The following is a 21,232-nucleotide window of genomic DNA, read 5'->3' as shown; positions in this document are numbered from 1 at the left end:
TTGAGTCCTTAGCAATTTTTTTTTTCCTCTTAATTCAGAGATCATTAGGCTTATGAGTCTTCTACTCTTTCATAGCCTTGATCCCATGCCTTAGGGTTGGTGCAGCCCTGTGTTTTTAGCCGAAGCTGCACTGCATGATGATCACATCAAGGAGGACCCTTGTAGTCTGGAGCTGACTCTTAAACAGGCATGAAATTCATGATCACTTGACTCTGTAACAACAAAAACTCTCTAAATCCAATGTAAAGTTTCTGTGCTCGTGTTGAAGCCATTCCCTTTTCCGCCTGTGCATTGCATGTAAGTGAAAGCGAAGAGTTTCATGCCCGAGTTCATTTTTCAGTGGTGCGTCGATAGGGATCATGGCCTCGCTGCTCACAGGCTTTATCTGACTGAGAAAACTGGCCTCAGGAATTCTGTGGTGATCCCTGCATCACATCCTGGTGAGAAGATGGGAGATGCTCTGTCTTTCTGATCTGGTTGTAGTTAGAAGAAAACATGCTCATGAATGGATCAAATTTGATGCCAAGTTGTGTGGTCAGTCCTTTCAATGAAACAGGAAGGTTAGTGGTGCCACCTCTACAAAAGCATTTTCCAGAGGAAAAATGTTAACTATAAATTTCTTGATTTACAAACACGGCTGTGGCTGCAGGGTTGGGTTTAACAGATGAACATTTCTGGAGCAGTGGGTTTTTTCAACCTTCATTCTACTTCAGTGAGTATTTTAATTTTTTTTCCCCCTTCTGAAGAAGCTTGCAAGTAAAAATGGGAATAAAATCAAGTATTCTGCCTCGGCTGAGCTTCTGAGCATTTCTCCGTGTGTGAATGTGACTTCTGGAAGAAAAGCCCAAATGAGATGTGGCAGGCAAACCGGAATTAAAGAAAACTTGTAATAAATAACTCTTGATTAAAGTGTAGATTATGGGAGTATATGAAAAACACAGACATTACACAACTCAAAATCATATCCTGGTAACATGCTTTAGAAATAACTGGCTAATGGATGTCTCAAATTGCTGCCAGACTTCTTTGAGAAGTCATGGAAAACTAGGAGAGAGATAAAAATGTGACATCTGGAACCAAGATACAGTTTCTCATAAAAAGCAGAAGAATTGCAAAAGAAAAAGCTGCTCCAGTTCCAAGATGAAGCCTTCAGTGGGGGAGCCCACAGGCGGCTGCGTGTTTGCCCTGACAAATGCAGTACCTCCTGGCATACTCCTGGGCAGGATTTCTGGCCTCACAACTTCTGCAGGTGTTAAGAAAATGATGAGTGTGAGTATAAAAATGACAGTTATAATTTTTTACCTCTACTGCACCTTCTTCAGCTCCTCTCTCTTCCTGGGTTGATTCAATAGGAAAGTACAACCTGCCGTTTCATTACCCGGTCACTCAGTCCTGTATGGTATTTTTGCAGTTCTTTGTGGTCAGCCCTTATCTGTTACCTCCTGAGTTACTGGGTTATGATCATCAATCTGCCATTTCACTGCTCATTTCCCTTTCCCAGGTACTTTGAGACTATTTTAAAGAGCCCAAATTCCAGCAGAACTTCCTGGGGACCTTCCTCCATTAAAGAACAAACTGTTTATTCCTTTCTTCTTGCCACTTACTTATCCAAGCACAAACCTTCCTCTTGTGCTGTGGCAGCTTAGTTTCCTTAAAATCCTTTTGTGAAGAGTGTTGCAAAATCACTTTGGAAGTCCAGGTAGCCTGACCCATCTGCAGGTCAGATCTTCTTTGCCCACATGATTGCTCTGGAGAGCTTCGTAGGTTTGTGAAGCAGGAGGGGAGAAGCTTGCATTGACTTTTCCCAAGTACAGAAGTAATTGCTTGTTAAAGATGACAGTTTTCCTTATTCTTACTAATGTATCCTTGTGACTCATCGCTTTTCATTTTGTCTGTTTACTCCCCAACTTCTTCATACTTGCACAAGATGATCTGAACTCAGAGGCTTTGGGCTAGTTTTAGTCCCCCCTGCAGAGCATGGTGTCAGCTTGGGAATCCTTCCAGCTTCTTCCTCAGCATCTGCACATGCAAGAAATTCACCTTTTTATCCTCACTGAGTCTTGCTTTTTATTCCCCTATCATGTGTACACACTCTCTGACAGGCTTCCTGCTCTTGTGGAGCCTGAAGAAGATAACCACTAGTTTTGAAGCCTCTTGCTAGCTGTCCCCCAAGCTTTTCTTCCCTAAGCTGGCATGGGTTTGGTACCTGATCAGCCTTTCGTGTAATGAGAGAGGAGTAGCAAGCTCCCTTTTGCTGGACCTGACCAGGAGCTGCCTCCTTTGCCTCTCCACTTGCTGTGCAAGTGGCTGATGACATGGACCTGGCCATGCTGTGCCCCATGGGCCATGTATTCCTGCATCCTCCTTTGTGACTTTGTTGTTATATATGCCATTTGGAAGTACATTCTAGTGGTTCTTTTCCACATCAGCCCTGGCTGCTGTGTTTAATCGTCCTGGATCTGTTGAGTGGTGCTGCTGAAATGCTGTGTTTCCAAGCATAGGCACCAAAGACAACTAAATGAACAGCTTTGTGCTGCATCAGCAGAGCTGCCATAATAAACCTTTAATTAAAAGTAATTTATAGAAGAGTATTACCTATGACAGAGTGGTATTTGGAGTCCATTGCCCCTTTGTGCCTTAGTTTGTGGCAGGGTCAGCTTGTGTCTTAAGTCACCACTTCCGTTGGGTGGGCACAAGGTAACAGCAGGTGCACAAGCACTATGCAAAGAGTGTAGGATTCATCTTTTCCACCCCAGCAGCCCATAAGCCAAAAGGACCAAACACCGTGAGATGATTTACATTCCCTAACTGAAGCTTGCTTTATGCTGAGTCACACGTGGCATTAGTTACTCTTCAGATGCAGTGCTCTCACAGGGACACCTCAGAAAATGAGGGAGTTATTCACAGTGCTAGGACTACCAAGTCTGCTGCATCCAAACACAAATAAGAGAGCAGTGCTGAAGCTCAGATCTCTGAGCTTGCTGCTGGTCTGCACATGCCCAGGCAGCGGTGCCCAGGCCTGGAGCCCATTAAATATGGGGTGATTTTGGCATATTTCCGATCTTCCACAAGCATGCGTGGCAGTGAAAATTCAGGTTTTTAGTGTGTGCTGATTGCCAGGGTGCCTTTGGGGGCCATGCTGGGGAGGAAGAGATGAGCCCCAAACTGTCCCTTTGCAGACTTAAAACTAAATTGGCTTTGACAAGGCAGGATCTGGAGAGGAAATGTGTCTCACTAAGCTACAAGGGCAAAGGTGCTTTCAACTTGTGCTCGTACTGAGTCTGCCTTAAATGCTAGGCAGGATCAAAGTGAGAGGAGTCCTGTATTAACAAGGCCAAGAAGTTAAATTTCCCCTTGCAAGTCAAAACTCAATTAGAAAAAAATGCCATAAACCACAGTAAAACTGCCTTGAATGTTATTTTCTTCTTGCAGCTCTTATTTGGAGATTTGGGAGACCTCTGGAGAATTTAAGGTCCCGTTTGGCAACCCTGAGAGATATTCTGGGAGCTTTTCTATTTCCCATCTTCCCATCTCTGTTTATATTTCACGGCTCAGACCATGGCTAAGTAGCGCTGGTTTTTTCTGCTGAAATTGAGAGACTTCTGCAAGCATTTGGGGAAAGGCTGAAATACTCTTCAGTTTATTTGAATTGCATTTGGGTACAGGCATGGGGGTCCTGTAATGTGATTTCTTCCACCCATTTCTGTCTTTACTGGGAGAAACCTTTTCTCCTCTAAACTTCAGTTGCAACATGTCTCAGATCACGTGTCTGAGGCTTGTGATGTGTTTGGCAATTTCTGCAGTTTCCTCCTTCAAGAGCCTGTTTTTTTAATCCCTCTCCTCCCTCCCTCATGAACCTTTTTCAGGTTTGTCACAGCTTTGCATTTCGTTATAAATGCTGCATTCTGTTACCTGCAGTGTTTTTGACAGTTCCCTGGTGGATGTTGTGTAGCGGAGCATCACAGAGATGCTGCATGGAATAGCAATGATACAGAAAATGGAGTTGGTCCTTAATCTTTTCTCTTTGTCAGATTTAGGTGCTTCTTTTCAGGGTTTCTGGGACCTGGTTGCCAGCAGTGATGCCTGCAGGACTTGGTTTGGTCTAGCTATGTAGGCACATGCTACATTAAAAGTTTTGTTTTGACCATATAGGCATACCCTCTGGTACAACTTCTCATCATCTCTGAGCTAATGAGCCCTGTAACCTTCTTTAACCATAGCTGAAGAAATGATGTAGTTAAATTACCTGATGTCATAATCCATAATTAGCTGCTCCTGTAGTTCATTCTTAAGCAGGAGTTAGGAGCAGAGGAGTAATTTTGCATGTGTTTTAATGACAGAAGAGAGTTTGAGCTCGTAGAAAGCTCAGGGCTGGAGGGTTGGTATTTGCTCCAGCTTTACTTCTGCTCCAGCTTTATTCCTGCTTAGGCATCAAGTAATATGCATCCTAGAGAGGATAAGTAGCTGCTCCTGGGCTTTCAATGAATAGAGAGGAGTTGAGGCACCTGTGAAAGGGAGCAGAGGTTTGACAGCTGTTGAAACTGGAGTGATATGTCCACATAAAACACTTTACGTGTCAAGTAAATGATGCTTCTTCTGGAAAGCAGTATTGATAGTAAATGTGGCTCTTGGAAGGGTAGGGGAAAAAAGTGGATTTCATAAGGAGTGCAGAAATAGGGAGAGAAAGAGTCTTTGTGTCATTTCTAGTTACCATGTTTCTGTAAGGGTATCATAGCACATGTCTTTGAAAGTTCCGATTTCATCTGGTCCAGAGAAATTTTCAAGAGACACAAGTGTGATTTTGGTGGGGAAGGCTGCTGTGTGTCAGGGCTGCCTTGTGTTCAGCAGTAAGGGTTTGGAGTTGGGGTATAATGGAGTTTTCCTGCTATTTTGGCGTGACCTTGGTGCAGGGTGGGGACTTGTTGAGAAATGTGCTTTCCTTCTCAACTGTCTTAATGCAGAAATGAAAGCAGTGACCAAGCAGAACATCAGCAGAGCTAAGGGTGGAAGATTCTGTTTTCCTTTTTTAGGAGGAAAAAAAGGAAATAAGCCGCTAGAGGACATGGCTTAAGAATGGATACTGCCATCGGGAATGGCTAATGTGGAAGTTGTTCGTGTTCTTGTGGAAAAAGGTGCTGAGGAGGCTAGCCAAAGAGCTTCATAACATTTATGTTTCTACTGGAGGAATGTGCTGGAGCTTCCTCTAAAACCTGAAAGTTTTCTAGGGTGACCTGGGGGGACAATGACACAAATAGAAGATAACTAATGAATGTAACCTTCCTTTCATCAGACATGTCAAGTATGCCAGATGATGCTGCCCAACCAGTGCAGTTACTGTGCTCATCAGAGGATCCATGCTCACAAGTCTCCGTACTGCTGCCCAGAGTGCGGCGCCGTCTGCCGCTCTGCCTACTTCCAGACTCACGTCAAGGAGAACTGCCTGCATTACTCCCGCAAAGTGGGATTCAGGTTTGTGCAGCTCCAGAGGATCTGTGCTGAGATGGCAGGGGGAATGAGAAGCTGGGATTTAGATCTTTGGAAATGTGTTTTCCTTACAACAGAAACAAGAGAGGATGTAGCCAGGGGCTGGTGTGGTTTTCTGCATGATAAAACATATTTCAAAATGGGGAATTACTAAATGGATTTAAGAGGAGGTTTCTGAGAGCAGAAATTATTTGGAGGCCGCTTTAAGCTGAAGGAACCTTTTGTTGAATTGAAATTGCAGACAAGCATCTCAGGATTGATATTTCCAGCAAAAAGATTGCAGATCTTAATCCTCTAAATCTCTTTAAGGTTTTCACTTATATTTATGTAAGTTGTAATGGTCTGAGGGATGTGTGCCTGCACGAGAAGGGCGTACATTATTTTCTTGTATGTGCCTACAACTCTTCAAACACTTCTCACGAACTGAGACAAATGGCGGAAGGCTCCCAAGGCTCTGGATGTGGTTGTGTGTATCTGCGTGCATGCGTTGTCTCTTCTTCAACCAAATTGATTGCTTTAATAAAAGATATTTTAATAAAAGTCTTTCCCCTACGAGCCTTTTCTTCTTGGCATGTTCAGATCACCTCAACTGCAGCACAGCTGCAGACAGAGACAATTTGCCTGAGAGCTGAGACTAGGTGACCTTTTAAGATTCCATAAGTTCTGTTTTTTCTCTGATTGCCATTAAATAATTTGAGATTTAAAATGAATAGGGCAATTTTTGCTCTTGGAGCTGTTGTTTTAAGATGACTGCAAATTCAGGAAACCTGTGTGGTTTGTTCTGAAATCACACTTAGTGGGATTTCAGAAAAACCACACAGGTTTCCAAGGGCTTTTTCTTTCAACTGTGAAGACAAGAGACATATAACAATCTGTTTTTGAATTTAATTACATACAGAGAAGGTTTTTTATGTGGGATCTCATTGGAGGGGGCACAGTAAATTCCATAAAGGACTAATTCCATAGCAAATTAAATGGCTGTGATACTTGGGCTGTTTGAAAGTGAGTTAATCTGAGGGAGGTAAACTGAAAAATAATGTTTTCCCTGAAATTGAAAAATTGGAATGTTGATGTCAGAAAACTAACCATGGGTTTGGTGCAGTTCTTTGGACTCCACTGGCACCTGAGAATCCCAAATGCGGGCACAACTTCACACTGAGCTGCTTGTACAGCATCCCTAGCCCTGTTTGATGCCTCAGTCAATAACATGTCACAGAGTTATGTTGGCCCGAGCTGCACTATATAGGAAACTCAGTCTTTTAGCAGTGATCCAGTGCAAGTCCTTTTGCCTCTATCTCTAAGTGATGTGCTCGCAGTGTATAGCAGAGCTTGGTCCTGACTCTTGAGTGTATGACCTGGCATTTTTTAAAAACATTATTCATTCCAGATGTATTACAGTAATATCTTTATGATGCTGTCAGCAGCGAGAGCTTTTACAGATGTCATTAGCAAATACCTTCTTTCTATGTCAAGGACATTAACCAAGATCTGAACCAAGACAGAGCTCAAGAATGCTACTTAGAGTTTTTAGCTTTACCCAGCTTCTCTAGAAGCTAAATTTCTTTAACTTACCTAGTTTGCATCTGCTCAAGCTTGTCTGTGGAAACTGGTTTCAGCAGACAGGTAGACCTCTGGCTGTGCCATCCTTATTATCCCGCCTGCCTCTGCTTTTTTGGAAAAGGAAGAAATAAACTAGTTGCAGAACCATATGTGGATAGTCCATGGCATCTGCCCTGCGGTCATGTAGTGACTTCATTTCTTTCACTTTTGTTACTTGAAGAGCTGAAAAGCTGAGAGGTTTTTTTAAGTCCTTCCCAGGATCAGCTGGATTTTTCTCCTTCTCACTATATCCTTGTTTTTATTGATTTTCTGATACATAAGTTTGGTTTATTTTTTTATTTTGTGATCAGTTCTTATTCTGTCGCCTTTTCTTCTAATACTTCAATGCATTCAGTGAAGTTTGGAGTAAGGCTGTTTAATTTGAGTTTTAGTCATGGCAAGTGATTGCATTGAAAATGAGAAAGACCTTCTGCAGTTAAAAATTAAAATCGTCAAGTCTGTCCTAAATGCTTCTTTCCACTTGGCTCCAAGCGTCACCTCCCCACCTTTCCCAAGCACCTTCTGGCTGTCTCCACTGATGTGGGGCTCAGTTTCCTGCTAGGTGCCATCTGGAGAATTGAGAGGCTGGAAGGTGACAGCATAAGAAATTATCAGAGGGTTAAGACAACATCTTGTAGCTTTATCTTCTCTTGCAGGCTGCTTTCCAAGACTTTTACAGCACCCTTCCTTGCCCTGGGGCTATCCAAGAGTCTCTTCTGGCAAATTATTCTCCCTCCCCTCCTTCCTGGGGAGGTGATAGTGGAATTTGCAATTTGTAGAAATTACATGGCAAGCCTCTGACATCCTCCATCCACTTTGTTCTGCTAATTGCTTTACTTTATCAAACTTTGTCCTGCTGGCACTGGAATTCTTGATTACAAAGTGCCTGTTGTTTAAACTTCCATTTACTGTAAATTAAATCAACTTGTAATTATTTGACCTTGAGCTAGTACTCATTTAATCCCTAATTCTAATTGAAGTACTTACTGAAACTAAAGAGAATGCAGAACCATCTATTGTTAGTTCAAGGAGCGCTTGTGGAAGAAACCTGTTGGATATTCCTGGATGTACCCACCAGACTTACTGTCAGGATTAGCACTTGTTCTTCTGTTTATACTTGGGGAATTTATTTTTCCATAATAACATGGTTCCTGATGTTGCTATCCTAGAAAGTCTCTCTCTCCGTCTCGGGCAGGATGCTTTCATGCTTCCTCAAAGATGACACCAGCTGTTGTCATTGCTTCCCTTGCTAAAGTTAAGAACACTGTGTTTGTGTGTAGATTTTGAGGGGAGAGGATTTGGCTCCTTTGGGAGCTTCTGCCTAATGATCTTTTGAAGTATAACTTCAAAGCGTGGGCTTGATTCCTAAACACTGTTGGGAGGCTCGTTTGGAGGGAAGGATAATCTGGTGGCTTGTTTGGTTTTGATACAGGCTTGGAGCTCTTCCAGTTGCTTGGTAGCTGGGGTCCATCTGCGACAGCAGCATCTGTGCTGCGGCACTGCTGAGCACACAAACGGCAGACCTCAGAACAAGGCAAAAAAGATATTTCTTAAGGCAACTTAACTCCAGGTTTACTGAAGGAAGTTATCCCTTGTGTGCCTCTCACATCCTACAAGCACAAGCATTGGCCCCATGGATTGCCCAGCTGAGCTTCTCCACCGTAGTGGCCCGTATGTGCAGTGCTGGCTCAAGCGGAGATCTGCCACTAGTCATTTTGAGTGACTCTTCTTAGGAGAGGCTGTTATAGTCCATGATCAGCATACATGCTCCTGTGGGCATGGTGAACCCCGCAGCTGGCGTGGCCAAGGCAGGCGAGGACAGAGTCTGCATCTTCATGTGCCCTTGTAGTGGTGTGTGGCTGCTCTCAGAGCACAGCAGGCGGGTGGGTTCTTGAGAGGAATATTAGTTAAATACAGTAGGGCTGCCGGTGGTTTCCATGCTGGGGAAGTACCAGGCAAGGTCTGTCACAGGGTGCACTGGGAGGAGAGGCAGGCTGGGACCAGTGGCGTGAGCCTGGTGCTCTGCCTGGCCATGTTTTCAGCTGCCGAGAAGAATCCTTTGGATCCATGTGCAACCTCTGCTTCTCCCTGAGTATCCACCCAGCTCCGAGCCAAGCACTTCCCAGGCTACACATGTGTCTTAGTGATTTTAATGAGTTAAATCAGTTCCTTCAGCGTTTCTGTTGCTGTTTTCAGTATCTTTGCTGTTGCTGTTGTTTTCTGGTGCTTAGTGGAGAAAGAGAACCAATTGTACAGGCTTACTGAAGATTTTGTAGCTGAATATCCTTTTTCTTTTGTTTTGTACTGGGGACTAACTGGTATTTATGCTGAGATCTCATCAGATACTTTTACTTTCGTTCTTCACTTTTATCGGTGACAGACTTGGCTTTCACAGATACAGAGCTGGCGTTTTGCTGAACCACATCTTCCTTTATTTTTTCTGTGTCATTTTAGTTTCTGAAGTCTTATTTTATAGATCTTGTTAACTTGTCACTAACATCTGATAGTGACACCTGCCCAGCCTGTGAATTCCTGTGTCGTGGCTTAACCCCAGCCAGCAGCTCAGCCCCATGCAGCCGCTCACTCACCCCTGCCCAGTGGGATGGGGAAAAGAATCGGAAGGGTAAAAGTGAGGAAACTCATGGATTGAAGTAAAGACAGGTTATTAGGTATATAAAAGCTGCACACACAAGCAAAGCAAACCGAGGAATTCATTCCCTGCTTCCCATTGCAGGCAGGTGTTCACCCATCCCCAGGAAAGTTGGGCTTCATCACACATAACACACATCCCTGCATTATAAACACTCTTTATAACACAAATCCAAAACATAGGCCCATACTAGCTAGTACCAAGAAAATTATCCCAGCCAAAAGCAGCAGACCTGTATTCTGTTCCTCCTTGACTCTTCCATGTTGCTGTTGAAAGTACTAAATGAGAACCTACCATAGCCTCATGCTTGCCTCTATCTGTGCCACTTTGCATGTGTCTTGGAAGCAGCAGTGTGGCTGTAACTTGGCTCTTCCTTGTGTGTCCCCCAGGTGCATCCATTGTGGAGTTGTCTTTATGACCCTCGCCATGCTCAAAACGCACATCCACGAGAAACACTGCGAAGTCTTCCACAAGTGTTCTTTTTGCCCGATGGCCTTCAAGTCGGCTGACAGCACCACGACTCACATGACCAGCCAGCACCCAGCAGAGCCTCACAAGACTACTCAGTAAGTATTTCGGGTTTATCATTTCCTCTTCTCCCTTGCTGCGTAGCTCCAGGATTCCTTCTTTCCTTCCCATTTTTTTTTTCTATTTCTGGTTTCTGTCCTCATATGAGAAGATCTGCTGCTTTGTCTGCTGGTGGGGGTCTGTTCCTAGCCACAGTGTGCTCTCCTTGGTACAAACATGCTCCCTGGGTAGGAGAAGAGCAGGAATTTGGGCAGGAAAGAGCTGAATATCATAGAACTATAGAATCATAGAATGGTTTGGGTTTGAAAGCACCTTAAGATCATCCAGTTGCAACCCCCCTGCCACAGGCACGGACACCTTCCACTAGACCATGTCACCCTGGCCTTGAACACTTAGCCAGGGATGGAGCATTTACCACTTCTCTAGACAGCCTGTTCCAGTACCTCACCACCCTCACAGTAAAGAATTTCTTCCTTATATCTAACCTGAACCCCCCCTGTTTCAGTTTAAACCCATCACCCCTTGTCCTATCACTCCAGTCGCTGATGAAGAGTCCCTCTCCAGCATCATTGCAGACCCTTCAGACACTGGAAGCTGTTCTGAGGTCTCCACGCAGCTTCTCTTCTCCAGGCTGAACAGTCCCAATGTTCTCAGCCTGTCTTCATACAGGAGGTGCTGCAGCCCCTGATCATCCTCGTGGCCTCCTCTGGACTTGCTCCAACAGCTCCATGTCCTTCTTACGTTGAGGACACCAGAACTACACACAGTGCTTCAAGTGGGGTCTCATGAGAGCGGGGTAGAGGGGCAGGATCACCTCCTTTGACCTGCCCAGGATACGGTTGATTTCTGGGCTCAAGCGCACACTGAAGCCAGCTCACATTCAGTTTCTCATCAACCAACACCCCCAAGTCCTTCTCTGCAGGGCTGCTCTGAATCACTTCTCTGCCCAACCTGTAGCTGTGCTTGGGATTGCCCTGTTGCACTTGACTTGGTTGAACTTCATGAGGTTGGCATTGGCAACCTCTCCAGTGTGTCCAGGTCCCTCTGGATCTCTTCCCTCCAGCATATCCACAGAACCACGTAGCTTGGTGTCATCACAAACTTGGTGGGGGCGCACTCAATTCCAGTGTCCGTGTTGCCAGCAAAGATGCTGAACAGGATCAGTCCCAACACCGACTCTGAGGGACGCCACTTGCTACCCAGTCTCCAGTTGGACATTGAGCTGTTGACTACAACTCTCTGTGTGTGGCCATCCAGCCAATTCCTTATCCACCAGATGGTCCATGCATCAAATTTATGTCTCTCCAATTTAAAGACAAAGACATCTGTAAAAGGAACTTAACTGTCACCTCATTGTCCAACAGGACTCACAGTAGCATCTCTTGGTAGAGGGCCCCAGAGTAACTGCTGCATCTGGCACTTGAAAGAAAGAGGGGAGTTATGCCATGCATCATTGCCCCCAAAAATCACTAGAGAGAAACCTTCTGTGTTTTCCACTCTGTAGCTCTCCCCTCCAAGGCTTGAACTAGTGCCAAGATTGTGTGCTTTAAGGGAGGAACTATGGAAAGGTGGGATTGAAAGTAATGTGTAGCTAGCTGGTATACTTTGAGTTTGCTCCCATCTGTCTGCACTTACACACACACACAGTTATGCATATGCATAGAAGTAAACCTATTTTTAGAAAGCTGTGGTATGTGCCTGAGGCATTTTGTTGTTCTTCCCAGTTGAGTTAATGGTTTGGTTGTCCACATGGGTGTGTGTTGACAATCTATTGAGAGCACAGCCCTTCTGAGAAGCCCATCTCTTTCTGAAGTTGCTGAGATACTTTTCTGCACTATCTTCTTAAAATAACTAGCAAAGAGAGACTGAGTTTACATTTTAATTGTTCCAGGGTGATCTACAAATGCTCTTGTGAGACGGTCTTCAACAAGAAGAAGCTGCTCCAAGAGCACTTCCAGCAGAACACCAACAAGTTGTTAGTGGGAGTGTTCAAGTGCCCACAGTGTCAGCTGGTGTATATGCAGAAACAGCAGTTAATGCAGCACGTTAAGGTAGGTAACGCCCACCACTTGCTGATAGCAGATCCTCTTGTTTGACTTCACAGAGAGTTTACATCAACTGTGTAAGGAAATAGGTTGAAGAAGTGGAAAGTTCTTTAGGAATATATTAGTGGAAAAATAGACTACAATGATTTACAGTATTATCTGGAAACATCAGTGGAGCGTTTTGTGTTAGTTGGTAATTATGCAGGCAGTTACTTTCATCTATATGTAATTTAACCTTACGACAAAGGCTCATTTTCTATGGGTACATACCATTGATTTTTAACTGTTCTATATTAAACCCAAGGAAGTGATTAAGCCGGAGCGGGAGTATTATCGTTGGTTGGGAGACAGGGAGAAGTATTGTCTGCCCACAATGTTACTGGATTTATAGAATGAGAGCTGAATCTCCCTCTTCTGGGTGCTCACTAGAGAGTTTTGGCCCCTTGTAGCTGCCTCAGGGAAGCTGCCTGGCATTTCACATCCTGCTTCTCTGGCTTCTCCGCTCACCTGAGAACCACACCAGACTGCAAAAGGGGAATGACAGAGGCAGAGGTGATTGCCCTGGAGGTGTACCAGCCTTCGGGAGGTGGGATCCCCACTTTGTCCATGTTGGCACCACTAAGGCTGCTCCAAGAAGATGGTCTGAAATGGATAGTTGTGTGCAACCCCAAAACCTGGGTGGAAGTGATGGTCTGGAGAGTGCTTTGGACCTGTTCTCCCTCAGTAACGGCTCATATTGCAATAAGCACAGCAATTGCCTCACTGTCATTCATCGGTTTTTTACACATACGAAAAACCACTTACTATTCATTTGGTGGTGTTTCTAGCAGGATGCATGTGAGGACTTGGAGATCTGCTTATCCCATGAATGTGCTATGCCGCATTTTTCTGTTGTCTTGGTGAGTGTGTTTCTATGTACAGTGTCTAACAACGCTGCTGTTGTTAGACACTGTACATTGGTGGCATTCTGAAGCAAGAGCTCGCAAAGTCTTATTGCCCTTTGATTAGAAAAAAAAAGTGTCATATTTTTCTTAATCAGGAACTTGACTTTGTTTATACTTGCCCTTGAAAAGCCAGAAGATTGATTAGCTTGCTGCTAAAAGCAAAAACCATTCAAAACTACTTCTTTGCTCTCTCCTCCATGCCTTTAACTTGCAAATCTGGAACTGCTTTGCATGCAGTAATGAATTAAAATTTGAAGTCCTCCTGTGAAGTTGATGATACCTAATCTTCCTGTATTATAGCTAGGAAAATAGAGTTGAGATTAAGGCTGAGACCTTCAAAGAGGCATTCAATCCCAATGCTGAAAGACAGGCTTGAGTTGAGGTACACAACTTGCTGTGGCTCATTTGCAAATCCCACCCCCAGGGACCTGCCTGCAGCAGTTTGTGCACTAGCACCCTGACATCTCCGTACAAAACTTTTAACTGAGAGGCTGTATTTGGCCATCAACATGTCTTTGAGATGGTAATTACAGATAGCTTTTTGGCTGTGTCAGGATAGTAACTGCACTAACCTGTCTCTCCTATCCATCTCCTCTCCTATCGGATCCTGCTCCTTTATGCAATATAGAGTTTATAGGAGGTGCAGTCTAATGTGTGCCTAGATGCAAAATAAAGAAGCTGTGTGCCTCCTCATCCTTCCCAGCTTTCCACTGTTAATTCATAAGAGTAGGAGTTAGAAGGTCTGGTTCCTGTTATTGATTCTGCAGAGAAGACAGTTCATTTTTCTGTGCTCCTTTCCACCACCTCCCCATGGTGTAGTAATAGGAGAAATGGAGTAATGGGCACTAATCTACTCTACTCTGAAATCACTCTTGAGATTTCCAGATGGGGAGAAAGGTGAGCTGTTCCTGTACCCTGGCAATGCTACGGAGCTGCTGTCATTGCCCTGCCACTGCATGACAGAGCTTCTGTGGACATCTGCTGGATCAGGTGCAAAGCACACAGGCTTCTCAGATGAGACACTGTTTTGACGTTTGTTTGGTGTCTAACATCCAGAAAGACTTCCAAAGGCCTGGGGCCTTCCTGTGTTGAAACTTTACCCATTATTAATTACAGTGCACAATTAAATCTCTAAATTATCCTTTTGTGTGAATGAACTGTTCTTGTTCCTAGGGGAGTGTCTTGAGGTTTCTTTGGTATGTTGCTATTTTACTTGCTTTTGCTTTTCCACAGCTCTTCATTTCTGGATTATTTTCCTTATGTTCAATTTTCTTTGTTGAAATAACTTCTGGGGGGATCTGGGCCTGTTGAACAACCAAAGAGCCTGGAGACCTGTGCCTTGTAAGGCTGGTTTCTGGCTTTATGCTTGCTTTTATTTGTCAGGAACCAAGATTTGAACCGTGAAAATGTAAATAGCAGTAGATGGTGTGGAATAGAAGAAGATGGAGTTAGAGAAACTGAGAGGTTGTCTCTTCCTGTCCCTTGAGCAAAGATGAAGCAGCTTTGGAGCCCCCAAGATAACAGCAGATGTTTCATTCAGAGCTTAACAAAGCTCTGTGGTTTTAGAGCTTAGGCTCTTGAAATAATGACAACATTTCTCTTCCATTACATCTTCCATTTAACCAGAGTTCCTAGAGCTCATCCAAAATATTAAACAGGCAGCACCAAGGAGCTGCTGTTGTCATGTAGGGAACATAAATAGAAGCTTCATGTTTCTTTGGAAAATCTCTTGCTGGGGAAAGCACTGTAGCCAGCTTCAAGGAGAAGCTGGAAAGTGCATGGGAGCAAGACATCAAGATACTGTTTTGGGGGGTGGGTGGGCTTAAATTATTAATTTAAATAGTAAATGTTATTTGTTTATAAATAAAGATTTATAATATGAATTGCATGTAAATGTTACATGTGATTCCATTATTATTGTCATCTAGGGTGTTCATGGAGTCCCCCCAAATCCTGAGGAGCTCTCAAACTTCCGACAGAAATCTGAGAAGGCACCAAGGAACCAGGTTCATACCCCACCAAAGGAGCTGTCAGTGGCCAATGGGACTTCCCAATCCCCTCTGACGAGGAGGGACATGAGGGTAGAAGGATACAATCCCAAATCCAAGTCCAGGCTGAGAAGAACTGGCTGGACTTGCAAGGAATGTTCACAGTGGATTCCCGATCGGGAAACCTATGTGTCCCACATGAAGAGAAGTCATGGCAGGGTAAGGACTCAGATGAAACACTCCAACTAGGGAACAGGATATATTTAGCAAAGGAGTCTGGTAATCCTTAATATCTGGGGCAAAAAGGAACTGTGAATCTGTATGCAGCTCACTGAGGAGTAAGCTCAGGGTCAGAACAAAGCAAAATTATGTAGCCTGTTGTAAGTACGTTTTCTGTCCTTGATGGAATACTCTACAACCTGCATACCTCATCCTCTTTGTGGCTCCCTTCCCATTGCATCTCATATTAGGTTTCCTCTTTGTCTCATCTGGGTAAGTGGATAGAACATTGTATCTTCTACAGTTGCTGGTTCAACAGTCTGATCTAAACTGTCTACACTCAAAGTTACAGGACATACAGTTTCCCCACGTCGTGTTGTTTGGTAGACATCACTACACCTAACTGGGGAAGAGTTACAGACTCATGCAGTGTGCAGAGCTCTATCATTACAAGAACTGTAAATCTCAATTTTGTTGGTTTCATCCAGCTCAAGCCTTGTGTTGCCTTGACCTACTTCTGTGAAGCTCATCTTGCTGGCAGAACATAGGCCAAGATGTTGTGCACAGCCATATTTCTTAGTACTTTGATATCAGGACTTCTTGTTTGGTACTCTTCTTGAGGCTGTAGAAATCTGGATCATGGACTTTGACTCCTTTTAGCTTGACTTAGGGAGTGGTGGACTGTTCCATTTAAGAAGTATCAAGACTATGGGAGCAGGGTGAGAATGCTGGATTTTCCCGTTTGAATTCTATAGAAGTAGGAAATTTGCCAAATACTGAAGTTGAATACATATGTGTATTTATTAAACGAGTCTAAGAAGATGTTAAATGGAATGCATGCAGTTTATATGAATGACTGGAGGGAAAGGAGGAGGTTAGTTTTGGGGCAGAGTTGTGTAGGGGGACGTGGATAGCATACACGGTTAATAAGTGGGACTGTGTGATGCTCTTTAACATCTTGCCCTTCTGTTGTGCTGAATTATGAGGAGAGAAAAGGGTAAGTGAACTTGTACTTCACACTGGGGTCCTGCCTTCTTCTGGGGCAGAAAGGTGCTTCACTGAATTAATTCTGAGAGGGTCCTGCAGTCAAATGACCCCCCCAGGAGAAGCAGCTAATGCAATTCCTATTAAAAATAATAAATAAAATAAAACCGAAGCATGTGCTTTAACTAGTCCTGGTTTTCGTAAGATCAGTGCTAGCATTAGCCAACCGTTGGGCTAAGTGGGACCCCAAAATCTCAGTGATGTTTATAAGTGGAAGAGGGATTATTTGCACCCGAGAGGTAAGGTCAAGCTGGTAATAATGGGAATGCCAGAATCCGGCCAGTGCCTTCCTCTCCCTGATACTAAAATACATTTCTGTTCTTCTACTAGTCTATGAAGAGATATCCCTGTCGACAGTGTGAACGCTCATTTAATGCCTCCAACAGTCTGCGCAGACACATCCGCAATAATCACGACACAGCAAAGAAAGTTTATACTTGCTGGTACGTATTGGAACACCCCTTTTCACGTGTGTTTTCAACGCCATGCTAAGCCTTCGAGTTTGGAAGCCCTTTGTAATAGATTGTGTCTGCTCCTATCTGCTCCAGGCTATAAGTTACTGAGGGAGAGTGAGAAGAAGAATATGTTAAACATGAGAGACTTGGCTAAAACAAGTCCTTGCTTTTGACTGCATAGTGCCCTTTGGAAACTTAGGGTAAGGTTTGATTTGAGATCTGCAAGTACAAAATTCAAATTATATTGGACACCCTTGTGGAACAGCCAATACAATATTGGGCCACTGTTTTGCTGCTTTGTGGTTGATGTGGTTGTTCATCACTCTTGTGCCTTTGCCATGAAAAAGTGGTACAAAAGGTGTGTAAAGTCCTAATGAACATGGGCATGAGCACTAGGTCTTGCCACCACTGTATACAGGCAGAACTGATTGCACAAGCTGCAGGGCAATGAAGAATTAAGCCTGCTGGATTTGCTTGGGAAGACACACCTCAAAGTTGGAAAATGGATCTGGGGACATGAGATGAGCTATGTGAATCAGCAGTGAATGAAAATCATTGCTGGGGAACATTTTTTAGCTGTGAATACAGTCTCAGTTCAGGACAAAGCCCAGGGCTTACAAAACTGCCTCTACAACAGCTGCATTCTCATCTGCTGTTGCAGAGTAAGTTGTGTCTGAGCGACTGTGTGGACTTGCTTCCTGTCTCGTTCTGAGACAATCCTTCTGAAAACAGAATTAAAACACATTTGTGTTGAAGGGAAGTTTGCAGTAATGGAGGTTGGGGGATTTTCTTTATTTAACTTGGATTTTGGCTTAACACAAGTGTTTCTAAGAGTGTCCTGTCACTTCACTGTACTTAAGTTACTAAAAGCTTGTCTTGAAGAGTACATCCTCATGTGTTTTATTTCTTTGGACTGCCTAGTGAGCCACAATAGCTTTCAGTATCACCACTGGGGCCTGATAAGAATATATTCCTGATGCATTTTTCAGACAGGACTTCTAAACTTTCCGTTTCTTGTAACTGTGCTTTGACTTGGAGCCTCTGGAGAAGGTGAAATGCTGGCTCCCAGTATGTTTGATTATGTGGCTGATGATCTTTGGAGTTTCGTGCACCTGATTTGTATCTATCTATTCTCTCTGGATCAGTTGTTTTTGAAGTGGAGTGTATCAGAATCAAAATGAACTCAAGGCCTAGCTGGGAAGGTGGTTTTGTTTGATAGCCTTGGACATGCCCACCTGCTGTCTGCATTAGCTTGTACAGGCCCTGGAGTCAGCTTCTCTATTATGTTTTAGAGAAGGCACAGCTGAAAATTCAAGTGAATTGTGGTTGTGTTTAATTCTCAAGCTTGTAGTTGCTCCTTCAGAACAGATCAGAATCTGTTGATGAAGTCTTTATTGGAGAGTGGTTGTGCTCTTTCATCATTATAGTGGGAGACTTAGTGAAATCACAACAGTCTTCAAATGAAACCTCTTCCTTGAAATACTTGTCCCAGCATCTCCGACAGCTGCTCTTTGTCTGGATCCGAGGTGTTCTGTTCAGTCTCCCCTTTGGTCCCCCTTAGTTTGTCCAAAGTGCTGTTTTAAAAATCTCCTCTATGACCGTTGCTTGGAAATCCTCCCATTTCTTCAAATTCCTCCTCAGCATCCCTTGTGTGCTCTGTAAGGCATCACGTCTCTGCTGCTCCTTTTCTTTTGCCTTGGTTGCTGGTGTCTCTTCTTTTTTCCCACCAGGCAGTTTGTATCAATCTCACCTGTTATTCTCATCAGGACTTTTGATGCTTTAATTTTTTTCACCCTTTTCTTCTCTCCTGGATTTCCATGAGTAAATGAGTAAAACTTGTCATTGATCCGGCAAATGAGTATGTTGGTGACTTAAGTGTGCTGTCTGATAGGTCACCCCCCCTGGCTTCTAAGATTTCAAGCTGTGATTTCCCTTTCTCCCTCTGCCCTGCTTAGGGCTCTGCCTTCTGTTAAATTCATAGGGAGAAACCAGTGATGGAGGACTTGCTTGAACACCCTCCTGCCACTGAAGTGATTCAGGTTAGGAAAGTATCTTTCCTTGCCCACATGAAAAGAATTCTAAATTACGACAAATTGCAAAATATTCTGATGTTGTGTATTTTCTTTCATAATTCACTTGGTTATCGTTATGAGAACTTGCTCTCATTTTCCAAGGCTTAAGTACAAACTGTCTGGAACACTTGATTTTCAACATGTTTATTTTTGATAAACACCACTTAATAACCTCTCATCTTTCCTCCATGAGGAAGAAAAAATCCATCATTATTAAATATTGATTTATCATCTAAGCGTTTCCTGTTAAAACCAGAAGTATTCAGGGAGCATGTCTGCATTTTCACATAATTACTGACTGTTATTTAATTACTGGAAGCTCAGGAGGAATCTCTTCTCTCCTTTTAAATTATATCTTTGTTGCCCAGAGACACCTCATCTCCTCTCTGATGCTTTTCATCCTTTGCTGCCTGAATTTCAACTGCAATTTGTGCATTTCAGAGAGGTCCAGTGGAACTTGCCTCGTTGCTCAGGTTGATGTGTAGCTGATGAACCTTCCCTGTCATACTGCAGGCAGCAGAAGGGTACAAAGTCAATCTTGGGTTTCACAATAGCTAACAGAGACCTCTGTGTTCTTCACCATGCTGCAGGGAGAGGGGGGTCTTACTGTTCCTGCAAGATACGGCACTTATTTCCAGTAGACCTTGGTCATCCGGGGGTCAAGGTGGCGCATCCACTTCACATCTCCTTTTGAAATGGCAGCTCTTGAGTCCTACCAAGTTTTAACATGAATAGTTACATACATGATGCATTCCTGAGTGCTTCTGCCTATCTTACTATTAAAGTTGGAAGTTCAGCAATTTTGTAGGAATTTTCAGTGTGCCATGATACAGATGGTCTTGTGGATGGGATGCTGCAGTGGTGCTTGGGAACACTGTGCGGAACCCAGTTCTGCTGTCAGCCTCCTCGGTGCTACACAAATCATGAGGTCCCTCTGTGTCCGTGTCTCTCATCTCAGAGTCGTTCCCCTCCGCTGCATTTTCCATCTTGATTATTTATCTTGTGTAGCGTGTATCCCAGTGAGCCTGATCTCTGCTTGTCTCTCTATTTATTTAGTACTGGACTGTACATAAGATGTGCCCTACTTTCATTCCCATTCATGCTTACTGTGGTAAATTCTAAACTGTTCCAGAGTTCTCTCAGGGGTAATGTTTTATTATTATACCAGCATTTGCTGCATAAAATCTAATCGTACATTACTCTCTTGCAACTCCACTCCAATGATACCTGTTGGTTTGGCACATAACAAAGAGTTGTTTGAATGGAGACAAAGAGCTGGGCATTTGCTCTAATAAATTTTCTTCATTTTTCTATTTCCAAGGTACTGCACAGATGAAAATCAGACATTTCCTCAGCCGTTCATGCTGGAGAATCACATCAGCCTCATGCATGGCATCAAAAACCCAGACTTATCCCAGATGGCCAAAGCAAAAGCTCCAGAGAGAGACACAGCAGAAGTAACTGATATATTTTCATTGAAAAATAAGTGTACCTGGCGAGTAGCTGTTCCCTTGGGGTGTTACGTTGAGCCCTCTCATCCACATGGCAGATTTGCTTGTCCTCCTCTTGACTCCATCCAGTTAGCTTCTCTCTGGCAGTGTCAGGATCAGAGCTGAAAGTGCAGCTGAGCTGCAGCAGCACCAGCACAACATACCTTGCATTTTTCAAGATATTCCCGAACGTGTGGCCTTAAGTTTTACTGGCCTTTTCGCAATCTGCTTTGTAACCAGGTCTAGTTTAGATTATTACCCTTGTTTGCCCCTGCTGCTCTGATCATGAGCCTGCTACATTTTTCCTCTTTCTTCCCTTTTTTTTTTTTTTCTGCTAGTTACTAAAGATTTTTCTCATCTTTAAAAATACTTACTACTTAGGTCCACTACCTATGTGAACTGCCTTCCTCCTAGGTAGGACTGTGTAATTTGTTTTCAGCAAGTGTAACTGGTCAACTGATTCGATTTCGGGTGGGTTTGGAGTGGAGAGTTGGCTGATTGAGCTTATTTGCTCCATTTACTTTAAAAATAGATGTACCTTTTCCATATCACTGTAATTTATCATTCACCTGATCCCTTGAGGGATCACAGTCAAGACTGACTCCCCTCTGTATTTATACTGTAAGGAAACTCAAGAATTCACTTCCATGAGCTGGTGGCTGCTTCCCCAAGCAGAGCCACATGGCTAACCATGGACAGCCAGAGGCTTCCCCT

General features: G+C 43.7%; 1 protein-coding gene across 1 annotated transcript in view; it reads left to right on the top strand.

The window, feature by feature from the left end:
• The window catches only part of ZNF592 (zinc finger protein 592), a 33,771-nt gene that overhangs the window by 11,389 nt on the left and 1,150 nt on the right, over window positions 1-21,232 (top strand). The window contains exons 2-7 of the mRNA XM_010020970.1: window positions 5,291-5,469; window positions 10,123-10,299; window positions 12,153-12,312; window positions 15,179-15,457; window positions 16,832-16,944; window positions 20,350-20,485. Of these exons, the coding sequence (XP_010019272.1) occupies window positions 5,291-5,469; window positions 10,123-10,299; window positions 12,153-12,312; window positions 15,179-15,457; window positions 16,832-16,944; window positions 20,350-20,485 (1,044 nt within the window). The remainder of the gene's footprint in view (window positions 1-5,290; window positions 5,470-10,122; window positions 10,300-12,152; window positions 12,313-15,178; window positions 15,458-16,831; window positions 16,945-20,349; window positions 20,486-21,232) is intronic.

The sequence above is a fragment of the Nestor notabilis genome, unplaced genomic scaffold, assembly GCF_000696875.1.
Source record: "Nestor notabilis isolate BGI_N333 unplaced genomic scaffold, ASM69687v1 scaffold13398, whole genome shotgun sequence".
In the NCBI taxonomy this organism is placed as follows: domain Eukaryota; kingdom Metazoa; phylum Chordata; class Aves; order Psittaciformes; family Psittacidae; genus Nestor; species Nestor notabilis.
Note: the sequence above shows the minus strand (reverse complement) of the source record. Positions and strands in the feature narration are given on the sequence as shown.